At 34.5% G+C, this 12,843-nt stretch overlaps 1 protein-coding gene across 2 annotated transcripts; it reads left to right on the top strand.

The window, feature by feature from the left end:
- The first annotated feature begins 200 nt into the window (after positions 1 to 200).
- LOC123677580 lies at positions 201 to 9,517 on the top strand. 2 transcript variants are annotated; one of them, XM_045614186.1, is made up of 5 exons: positions 201 to 357; positions 1,562 to 1,735; positions 4,579 to 4,871; positions 6,690 to 6,823; positions 9,341 to 9,517. In XM_045614186.1, the coding sequence occupies exons 2-5, from the start codon at positions 1,732 to 1,734 to the stop codon at positions 9,429 to 9,431; spliced, it is 522 nt and encodes a 173-aa protein (XP_045470142.1). In that variant the 5' UTR covers positions 201 to 357; positions 1,562 to 1,731; the 3' UTR covers positions 9,432 to 9,517. The 2 variants fall into 2 exon arrangements, with proteins under 2 accessions (XP_045470142.1, XP_045470140.1); XM_045614184.1 differs by having other exon boundaries at positions 202 to 357; positions 6,690 to 6,836.
- The last annotated feature ends 3,326 nt before the right edge of the window (positions 9,518 to 12,843 follow it).

Here is a 12,843-nt window from a genome sequence, read left to right as displayed (position 1 = left end):
ATTCGAAATAAAAATAAAACCAATATTTGAGTAATAAATTAATTCATTCATTAGCCAGTCTATGGCGGGTAATATTTATTGCTATAAAAATATAATAGGTGATTGATTTTCACTTATAAAAGAGCGTTTCAATTAAGGTACCTTTATGTATGTGTATAGATAGAGCCCTATTCGATTCAACTCTGTTCAAGGTTAACTGCTATGCGATGAAGTTCGAGGAATCAACTCATTGTTATCTTTTTAACCGAAGGTCATTTATGCAGTATCAAAATAAGGCCATAAAACGTTCAACCAGTGCGTCAGAATTAAAAGTTATGCCAGTGATAGAAGTACTATACCAATTAATTTATTATAACTGTAAGTAGTCATAGCAAGAATAAAAGGCACCCTTAGTTGAAGGATTTCGTATTCTGCAATGGTCAAATAATTCATAATTTTATTTATATAAAAAATTTTAGAAGAAGAATATACTTATAATGTTATATCCCAAAAAAAACAACTGTCACTGAATAATCAATTGAAGTGTTTCTCTGAAATAAAAGTTTATTTTTTTATCATGGAAAATACAACAGGTAGTAACACAATTTAATTAATTATAAAACATACCTGAAATAAAAGAAACAACATTCAAAGTTAATTATTCAATCAATTCAATTCAACATTCAAATTCTCTCTAATACAAAATTCAGTTTTAATTATTCCTGTCACTTTGACATACAATGTAACTTGATAACATACAACAGTCTCCTTACATCTCCCCCCCTAGGAAGACTGTTTTGGTACAAAACCACTAAACAATCGATATCATTCTTCATCTGCTACTTCTATATTAGGAATCGGAATCAATTTAGAAATATGAAACAAATTCGATTCTGATTTTCTATGTCCTGTATTAATTTCAAAAATCGATTGTGATATTTTTTTCAATATTATATAAGGTCCAATTCTTAATTGGTCTAATTTTTTTCGATTCAGTTTATTACCATTTTCCACATATACTGAGTCGCCAACTTTGAAATCGTATTCCCTTCTGTTCTTGTCATATATTCTCTTATTGTATTCATGGTATCTATTACTATTTTTTAAGGTAATTTTCCTATCCTTCTCTAGGTTATTCTTGTCCTTCACTTTCCTTAGTTCATTTGGTAATATTGAAGTATCATCTCCTTGTAATAAATATTTAGGACTGAATCCAGTAACTGTGTTCAGTCTCATTGTACTTTTCGACACAATTATGAGCTACTATTGTCCATGCGTATCTGTTATTTTTTTCATCCATTGCACATCTTATTTTATTAACTAACGTTTGATTGAGTCTTTCATTCACACCATTGGAGAATGGTGCATTCACTGCAGTGAAAATCATTGTGATGTTTTTCTCTTCTGGGAAATTCTTAAAATCCTTTTCAAATTCAAATTCTCTCTAATACAAAATTCAGTTTTAATTATTTCTGTCACTTTGACATACAATGTAACTTGATAACATACAACAGTCTCCTTACATACTCATTCGATGTTTTCGTTTATAACGACAACATATATGCATTTTTATCTTTTCCAGGAGGACCAAATTGGAATACCAGAAGGGAAATGCGTCAAAACCATCTATATTGAATAGGAAGCAGAAGTTATTATCAAGCTTCCTGACATTATCAGATAATTTTATCTGAAACACTAGCATTTGACTCGATATATACCTATCGTTTAGAACAAGTAGGCAGTGGTGATATTATGTGTGAGTAATAATTCGATTATTTTGACATTTGAACTGAATGTTGATCACGAGCACGTTATATTCATATTTTGCATTAATAAGGGAAAACCAAACAGACTATAATATATTGAGGTAATCTTAATCATGGATAGTAGCTTTGTCTATTTGTAGTCAGATAAGCAGTGAGATATGCAGCGAAATATAATATAAAAACAGTGGGCTATATAATTCCATCACGATTTCTGTTTTTTCGAAATTTCAACCGTCCGTTAACACGGTAACTCTAGAACGGAACAACATAAAAACCTTTATGGTATGTTTGTATCTCGAATGCCGTAGTTAATTCGTTAATGTGCAAAATCCTACTAGAAATTTCGTAAATATGACCGTTCGAGTTTTTTTTAATGCTGATAATTCTAAAATTACCATCTTTATCTAAATTCAGATGAAGATCTACAATTTCATCCATCATTCAAATTTTTATGTTGATCTCGTCACCAGAACTAGAGAAAATTCAAGAAGAATATGAAAAAAAAAAAGCGACAACGGATCCAACCAATTTAAAATATTTGGTGTCGATGAACGGAGTCCTTACAAAGGATAATAGGCATAATGTGCCTTTGGAACATTTTATACCGCTTTTTACTGATACTGGCAACAATTCCATCAGATAAAATTTCGAAATCATAAATTGTGTTTTATCGATTGTTATTTAAATTTTGGATTGATTCAGTCTTCACTTAATGGAAGTTCATTTTAATAGAAATTAAATGACAGTTATTCCATTTCCACTTTCAATAATTTATTATAACAATTGTTTCGCTACACAGTAGCTTTTTCAGATATTTCACATTTTTGAAATAACTAATGAAAAACTGAGTTATTCCTAAATGTTAAATATCTCAAGGAACTACTGTGTAGCGAACAAATGTTATATTAAATAATAAAAAGTGGAAATGTATTGAAATATTTGAAAGGCCACTACGGGTAAAAAAAAGTTGAACGCTTATTAATGAATATTTCATTATTTTGATCAATAAAAGTATTCTTTACATTTCTCGTAGTTGTCGAGTAGGTGATTCATTTTGAAAAAAAATATCTATGAAATTCAAAAAATGTTGGCTGAATGCAACTATGTTAAAAAATCCACTTTATGCTTGGCCAGATGTCGCTTTGAAGTGAATACCGCGATCCGCTGAATACCGAGGTTTAAATGAAAGTACATATTGATAGGAAACAAATTCACTGGCCTCAAAGGAATTACTGGAGATTTAGACAACCATTGTCTAATCGAAATATTCTGATTTCTTTCAAGTGACTTCGGATATACTATACCTATAGTGGTAGGCATGATAGATTTAGATTTACCTTAGGGAATTGTTATCATTATGGTGTTCTGTTGTGGTTTTTGTATCAATAAACGTCTATAATAAATTATATCATCAGATCTAATTTAGGTGGTTGAAAATCTAAATTTATTATTATTGTCGGAAATTAAATGGATATCAAGAGAAGAATATTGAATATTCGTGAACGAAATTGCGTTAACTCATTTTTCGTATTAAAATACTACTCCGAATGGAATTTTTTTATTTTACACAGAAGAACGCTAACAGGTGTGAACAGCCAAAAGAAGCGCCCACTAATAACACAAATAGACAATGCTAAAAATAAGAAATAAACGAAACAATGCTCATAAACATTTCCAACCTTTCGTTATATACATTATAATGAGGACACCAAACCGAAGAAGCAAAGTTGAGTTTGTTGTGAACAAAGGCATAGTACAGTGCTAAAATTGCCTCACGGCTTTTGAATTGACGGCATTGCCTCATAATCCACCCAAGAACTCTATTACTCGCGCACACCAAACCATTTATATGTTTATCGAAGATGAGCCTTGAATCCAGCACAATACCCAAGTTCTTGACAGTATCAGTGATCCGCAGGGTAGTTCCAGAAATAGAGTAATCATAGTTTATTACTGACCTATTCCTTTTGAAAGAAACTACGCAGCACTTTTCCGTCTTCAAATGTAAGCTGAAGGCTTCACAAAATCACAAAAGGCTGTCCAGATCATTCTGAAGATCCAAGCAGTCCTGGATTCTTTGAATTGGTATGAAAAGTTTTAAATCGTCTGCGAACAATTGAAACTTACATAATTTAAAACATTTGTTGATACTGTTTATGTAAATGATAAACAGAAGTGGGCCCAAATGGAAACCTTGGGGGACCCCTGATGTTGGAAAAAATGATTTTGAATTGAATCTCCGTATCTTAAGATAGTGAGATCTATTTGTGAGGTAGGACTCGAACAATCTCAACAATGTGCCCTCAACACCGACATTCTCAAGCTCGTTCAGAAGAGTTTTAATATTGATTCGGTCGAATGCTTTGCTGAAGTCCGTGTATATAGCATCTACTTGATTTCCCTTATCAGAGCAAACGGATGTATATTAATGTTTCAAACACTTTCTCGAACACACAAAGTTTACTGATAGGACGATTATTTTCTATAGAATTCTTACTACCGGATTTAAAAACATGAGTTATGCTCCTGTGTGCTCCTATGGAAAAAATGAGCTCATGCTGGTTTTTCTAATACAATAGCTCATTTGAAAATAATTTATGGAAAAACTTCAGTATGCAGGTTTCCAGGTGTGGCATAGCTTTTTATGAAAATTTGGAATTGAAAAATATTTTCCTCTAGGCCGAATTTGGAAATTTCTGAAGGAAATAAGTGTAGCTATTGAATTCAAGAATCTTTTATTTAAATATATTATGTTCAAGTCACCAAAGATTCACCCTTTACAATTATGAGTGAAATAAAATGCTTTCTCACTGAATATCCAAAAAAATTTCAGCATCAAACGGTTGGGGTGGCAGAGCACCCATTCCTCAAAACATATATCCTCACCCATCAAGTGGATACCCTCAAATAATCTCAGCACCACCTTCATACCATTGGGTTATCTCCTACAAAGGCAAACATATTCCTTCGAATGCTGTCAGCTGTGGTGTCGACAAGGATGGCAGTGAGATATTCGTGGGTCTGGCAACTTATTCAGGTAATGAGTTGCCAGCGAAAATAATTCCTAGAAGAAGAGAGGCTTACGTGTGTTATGATGGAAGAGAAATACCGATTACCGATTACAAGGTAATTAGTTGATTTGTAGATTACACTGAACAAGAAGTAACTGGTTATATAGTTTCAAATATTTGAAACTCAATTCAGAATACTCAACTTATTTTGTATGGTATAGAGTTCCGTACATTTGGATGACCAGATTCATCATAATTTCGGAACCACCAATTAAAATTAAGTTTGGCTATGCCTATTCTCGATACTGCAGATCTAAACAATTGGCAGTTGTTACAATTTAAATCAAATAATTTGACAACTATTGTGTCTAATCCTTCACAATAATATATCTATATGATATATTTAGTTTATTTTTGTCTTGGAATATCATTCCAAGACAAAAATAAACTAAATATATCATATAGATATATTATTGTGAAGGATTAGACACAATAGTTGTCAAATTATTTGATTTATATTAAATATCCTTCATCAAGTAGACTCATTAAACTTTTATAATTTGATGTAATCATTTATTGATTAGAGAGTCATTACCAACCAATTGATAAATTTAAAATTCCTGAAAGTGTTTATTCAATGTTAAATGTCGATTTGTATATATATTTCAAAAAATAACAAGAGGGAAATCTATGACTACCTTCAGTAATGTTTTCTCTATGAATCCTCAATAGAGTAAATAGTACGTTTAGTTAGTCTGTAGTTTCTAGCTTGCAGTTTGATTGAGTATTGTACACGTGGTGAGTTTGCAAATTTAATAATTTTCGTTGAACTATAAGGCACTGATGAGGAAAAATTGTATTATTAAATACAAAAATTCCGAAACGTACGTCTGTCTTTATGTTGATGTAGTTGTTTAATTAGTTAACCGTTTACTTAATTGATACATTTTTAGTAATTTTGAATTTTCTTTTGGTTGATTATTAAATTTGTCATTTAAAATTGGAATATCATTCCAAGACAAAAATAAACTAAATATATCATATAGATATATTATTGTGAAGGATTAGACACAATAGTTGTCAAATTATTTGATTTATATTAAATATCCTTCATCAAGTAGACTCATTAAACTTTTATAAGTTGTTACAATTGTATCATTCTCTCGAGTTCTTCAACCATGAGTTTCTTCATTTTCCTATTGATCTCTTGCCCATTTTCTTATCCTGGACAATTAGCTGCAGCAACTGGCATCTATCTCCCCTCATAATTTGTCCCAGGTATTGCAGTTTGCGCTTTTTAATAGTCAGTACCAATTCTTTCTCTTTCTGCATTCTCCGCAAGATCTCCACTTTCGTTACTCTTTCTGTCCACGATACTCTTAGTATCCTACGATACATCCACATCTCAAATACTTCTATCCTTATGGTATCAATCTTCTTCAATGTCCACGCTTTCATTCCGTAGAAAAAAATTGACAGCACGTAACATCTCACAAGGCGAATTTTAAATTTAATGCTAAGATCTCGTCCACAGATAATCTTTTTGTTTTCAGTAAATATTGCATATGTGAAATAACAATGTCTACCTTCATGAAAAATTTCATGTTGATTCCGTTGCAAGAACCAGAAGGAATTCAAGAAAAACGTCGACAATAGTATATTGTGCAACAAGAGGGAAAGTTCAACTTTTCTCACGGGTGTGAAAGTTTGTGACACAACACACGAGTGAGAAAAAGGACTTTCTCAACATTTTCCACGCTATACTTTGCCTCTACAATTTCAATTTCATTGGTATATCAAGCGAGGTTAGGGCAAAGTGCCGTGAGGAATAATATTTCTCACAGTATGAGTAATACGTAGTTTCGAAATTCAGTAAGCTAAGAATAATACGCTACTTTTCATAGCTGTTTTAGAATTTTTTTTTTCTTTTCAGGTTCTCGTAGAGAAAAAGTTGCACTGGATTCATAACACAGGAGGTCACATCCCTCCTGGTGCGATTCCTGGAGGTACAACATCAACAGGGGAAGCACTTTACATCGGGAGGAAAAGAATAGAAGAATCTACTTGGTCAGTTGGAAGGGTAATAAAAATTTGTTTAGAATTCATTATTCCCAAACAACGAGAGCATGGTCTTTTCCTTTCATCTCTCTCTCAATCTAACCCTCGTAAGGGTGTAGTGACATCATGTCGCGACTCTTTGAACGAGCTGCTTCCAGGACTCCCTATCTTGGGCATGATGAACGGCTTCGTGCATATTCTCCCCAGTTAGAGTTTTGAGTTGGTCTATTCCATCGTGATGGTGACCGTCCCCTAGGTCTTCTTCCCTCGATTTTTCCTTCGATGATTAATTTTTCCATTCCATCCGATCTCCTGGCAATGTGTCCAAAATATCTAAGGTACTGTTGACTAACCATGGTCGACAATCTTGTTTGTATGCCCAGTTGTCTCAGAATCGACTCATTGGTGCAACGAGCAGTCCATGGTATTCTTAGGAGGCGTCTATAACTCCACATTTCCAATACATCGATTCTTCGTCGATCTGCCATTTTTAATGTCCTAGTCTCTGCTGCATATGTTGCGATAGGAAAAATGAGCGATTTGACTAGCCTAACCTTGGTTCTTGCGGTTATTGCGGTATCCCTCCAGATACGGGCCAATTTCGCTGTAAAGTTTCTCGCCATCACTATAGGCTTTCGAATTTCGTGCTCACATTCGCCGGTATTCATCACAATAGATCCCAGATACTCGAAGCGGTTGACAAATTCGAGGTCAGCAATCCTTGTGATGTCTAGACTGTTATTGTTAAGGCGATCTACTATCATCACTTTGATCTTAGATTTGTTGATTTCGAGACCATATACTGCGCTTTTGTTTTCCTTTCCTACTCGTTTATAAATCGATTTTATCTACTTTCATGCTGCAATATATATCCTCAATTGCATAATTTGAAGTCAATTTTAGGAATTTAAAATTCTAGAATCGCAGAAAGTTGAGCAAACACCTAATTCTTCTTCAATCTAAAATATTTTTATTCGAATAACTAATTTTTCATTGAAATTGATGAACTTCATTGAATATAATTTTCCGGATAAGCTCTTAAGGAGTAAAGATTTTCTGTTTGAATTCAATTGAGTTTTTGAAAAATGCGAAACATCTATAGCAAACATTTCGTTTTCTTGTTAACTAGGAGGAATTCTCATGGACGAACTACCTTCTGAGAGTTGGATCATTGTAGGACTCCATGTTCGAAGAACATAACCACCCACTAAACCTATCCTTCAGCTGGAATGTAAGAGTCTTGGACTACTTAAATTACAATGGGACGAACAATTGTTCAATATAGGGTCAATTTGTTTTGAGTTGTTGCGACGACAGAGCAGCTAAGACAATTTGTCAAGGGTCAGTTTACCCTTTTGGAAGGCGTAATCCAGGTATTGGTTGAATGTTAGCTTCTTAAACAGGATGATTCCCAAATATTTTGGTTGGAATTCTCAGAGTATTTCACTTCCAAACATTTGGACATAAGAGGACGGTTTGACTTATCTTCATGAAAATAGCCGAGCTTTTTTCTAGTTTCCCTTTGATCGGCCATATGCTGCACCCATCTTCCAGATGGCTAACGTCGTATAGAAAGTGAGGGAATTTTGCCATGGTCATGATAGCAGTATCTGCTTATATGACTTATGAACGTCAGATGTGTATTCTCAATATAACAGCACAATACCTCGAGGGATATAGGTTTCTAGATCTCTTACCTCAGAGAATGTCTTCGAGAATTAAGTGGAGATATTAACACATCCGAATCACATCACTTTATGAAATTCGAAAACGAAACCCTGGAGCCATAAGGTGTCAAAAGCCATAGGAATGTCCAAAATCACTTCATCTATTCTACAACTCTGAGCAGCTGGTTTGTGGTGTAGTGCTTGGAACAAAAACCAAATTCTTCGTCTCGATGAATGCTCTCGGGCCTGATGATGTCAGCCAAACGGTAGTGGATGATCCTGTGGTGACTTTTCCGATTGATGACAGGATGTTGACAGACCACTTTATCATCTAGTCACGATATCTGAAATTTTCTAATTTTGATCCAGGTTGATTTGAGTTAATGAAGACCTGTGTCCAGCATTGGACAGGAGAAAAGCTGAATGATGATGATGGTCTCAATCCAAAAAGTTCGACATATTGTTGAAGAAGGAGAAAAATAGAAATGTGAAATGTAAAGGAAATATTTCTATCACGAATGCCATTGTTAGATTTTGTTAGTCGATCAAATTGTAAATCGACAAAATAGGAATTCCGTAAATATGGCCATTCAAAATTTTTCCAGATAATTAGAAAACTACGGATTTGATTGGGATCAAATTCGAATTCGGCGCGTCAATGCTCAAGAGCTCCTAATTGCACGTAAGTGAAACTAGGACGCAAGTTTTTAGAAAAAACAACTTCTGGGAGGACACAGAAAAAATATTTAACACAATTGACATGAAATTCTACCTGTAATATTCAATTTCAATTAAAAACAAAGTTTGTTTCAATTTCACCTTTTAAAAAATTTGTCATATTTTTATTTTATATTTTCAGGTTCACCCTTTCCACGGCTGCCTTTACGTCCCCCTTGCTGGAAAAGAAATGTCCTACAAAGATTATGAAATACTTGTCTATCAATGATTAAGGTCATTCGATGTACTAATACTGATTCCATTTTTTTTATATTTTTAAGACTGTGTGTAGTAAATTACACATAAAAATATTTTTATAGTCATGCCTTTTCATTCAATAAAACCAAAATATATGTGAAAATAATCCCAAGAAATATAAATCATGAAGATGATTATGATAAGTTATAATTTTGTAAAATATACTAAAATCTATTCAAAAGTACCATCCACCGCTTATTCTGCGAAGGCTAATGAAGGAACGCAGTAAACGGTGTTAGAAGAATCGGACACTACTATCTGAAATTAGTACATTTCAACCTTCATGCAACGGTCTCTTGCACGATCCCATCATTCATATTTCTTAGTAGGAAAAAATTAATTTTCATCGAAATATAGAGCTTTCCAATAATAAGTTTGATATTGATATTGGAAAAGAGACGAGTATATTTTAATAAAGGATGTTTTTTTTAGAGCTATAGAACTTTAAATTGCAATAAAACAACGACGGATTATTCGATTGACATGAGTTTTATTTATCCGGAGGATAATCTTGTGGCATTACATTTTAAATATGATTTCTGGCATATGACCGCCACGGCTGGCTCGGATATAGTCCAATCTGGACGTCCAATATTCGATGCCTTTTTCCAACATTTGTGGCCATATATCGGCAATAACATGGCGAATGTTGTCTTCCGAATGGTCAAGGGTTTGTGGCTTATCCGCATAGACCAATGACTTTACATAGCCCCGCAGAAAGTAGTCTAGCGGTGTTAAATCACAAGATCTTGGAGGCCAATTCACAGGTCCAAAACGTGAAATTTGGCGGTCACCAAACATGTCTTTCAATAAATCGATTGTGGCACGAGATGTGTGACATGTTGCGCCGTCTTGTTGGAACCACAGCACCTGGACATCATGGTTGTTCAATTCAGGAATGAAAAAGTTAGTAATCATGGCTCTCTCTATACCGATCACCATTGACTGTAACGTTCTGGCCATCATCGTTTTTGAAGAAGTACGGACCAATGATTCCACCAGCCCATAAAGCGCACCAAACAGTCAGTTTTTCTGGATGTAACGGTTTTTCGACATACACTTGAGGATTAGCTTCATTCCAAATGCGACAGTTTTGTTTGTTGACGTAGCCATTCAACCAGAAGTGCGCTTTGTCGCTAAACAAATTGAAATGGACGTAGTGCGCGATACGTTTTTCGCACAGAACCATTATTTTCTAAATAAAATTGCACTATTTGCAAGTGTTGTTCAGGCGTGAGTCTATTCATGATGAATTGCCAAACCAAACTGAGAATAAATCACTTGACAGCTGTTAAATCGGTCGCCATCTTGAACAATAATGCCAACTTAAAGTTATATACCTCGAAGAAAAAAACCGTTAGAAATCGATGTATGTTTATTATATTGAGAAAAGGAACGTATGTCAGTAACGATAGAAAACGATAAAAGCCAAATAGCTACGGTTGCAGCGCCATATCCATTTCATGAAATTTTCCAGGACCAATTCCCATATTTCGGCGAGATCGAAATTCCATCTTTAAGTTTAGAAGAATCTGAATATCAGGCCAAGAAACTTTTCTTGCAAAACTGCGATCGATTCTTGCACGTATGGCACGTAACGCAATCTTGTTGAAGAGAAACATTACTATCTCCCAATTTCGACCTTAATAAAATCATTAGTCATAGTTCTTGTTCCTCAGTTATTGTGATCAATGAACTTTAAATGACTTAGACTTAAACGTTTATGCAGAATACGATATAAATGCCTAATTTCCAATATCAACCTGGATTTTCTTCAACACTATGGACAATCCTCAGTTGACTGACGTACATGGTTCCGATTTTTCATATCACTAACTTGTCCCCAATAGTCAACCAGTTTCACTATATTGTCAACCGAAAAAGTGCTTTAGTTTTGCGAACTGTGATTGAAAAATGTTCACAATTTTTGTAGCGTATTTTAACAATTTCAATGTGTTATTAATCTTCAAGTGTGGACGTCAAATATTTTCAACACGTGTGAACGTGTCTCTCTATATTCAATCCAAATCTTTTTCTAGAAACTGATTCCGAAACGCGTCGAATTTTTTTCTAAAAAAAAAAACAAGTATTAATAATCACCTTTCTTCAATTTTATTTTAGAAATATAAGAAATCAACCCATTGCAAATTTTCAGGTTTTTTATAGAGTTATCATTTGAATCCAGACTGAGTGAATTGGAGCAATCTGCTCGTTCGAGGAATATAGAAATTCAGGGAATTCCGGAAAAGTCCAATGAGAATTTAATCGAAGTTGTAAAGAAAATTGCAGAATACATTGACATCGATGTAAACCAAAACGAGATTGAACATGTACACCGAATCAAACCTAAACAATCTGATAAAACTAAAATAAAGAGTATTATAGTTGAATTCCGCAGTAGAAAAATAAAAGAGGACTTTCTGGCAAAATCGAAACAGAGACGAATGAGGGGGGACAAAGGATCTTCTAAAATGAATATACCTGGTCTGTCTGAATGCTTCTTTGTCAATGAACATCTCACCTTGGCGAATAAAATTCTCTATAAAGAAGCAAGATCTGTAGCTAAGACGAAACTCTTCAAATATGTTTGGGTCAAAAATGGTATGATCTTTCTGCGGCAGGATGACTCATCCCGCATTATTCATGTAAAGTCCTTGAATACTCTTGGTGACCTATAAGATCCTGGTTCAAAAAAAAAAAAAAAAAAAAATTTATAACTATCATGGCTCAAGGATTGCACATATATTATCAGAACACGCAAGGCTTGCGAACTAAAACGCAAACCTTTTATGAGAACTTGTTGTCTTGTAACTACGACGTCATCTGCCTAACCGAAACTTGGCTCAATGGGAACATATTCTCTGGTGAGCTTTTTGGAGATGGGTATATGGTCTATCGCAGGGACAGAGAGTCATCATCCTCTATCAAATCTGATGGCGGTGGGGTGCTGATTGCGGTGAAGACTTCAATTCGCTCGACTCGATGCACTGAATTTGAGACCGATGCCGAGGATGTTTGGATATCCATCGACACAAATGGAGAGGGTCGTTTCCTGTTGTGTTGTGCATATGTGCCTCCGGGTTCCGAGGGTTCGCTGTGCGAATTTAAGGACGGTTTGTGTAGAAACGAAAAAATTTTCCAGGAGGGTGCTGTTCTGTTGGTAGGCGACTTTAACCTCAGTTCGGTGAGTTGGCAATCTGTTGAAGGAGAGTATTTTCTGGAACCCACCTTAAGTGGGAACAGATTCTCTGAAATAGTTGACACTTTTGCTTACCTGGGACTCATGCAATTCAATACTACCTGTAATGACGCTGGTAGGATCCTGGATCTCATTCTTTGCAATGAAGTTGACTACATCAAAAATCTGACTAGACCAACTGAATTTCT

Source organism: Harmonia axyridis, chromosome 4 (assembly GCF_914767665.1).
Source record: "Harmonia axyridis chromosome 4, icHarAxyr1.1, whole genome shotgun sequence".
NCBI lineage: Eukaryota > Metazoa > Arthropoda > Insecta > Coleoptera > Coccinellidae > Harmonia > Harmonia axyridis.
This window is presented reverse-complemented; position numbering and strand designations above follow the sequence as displayed.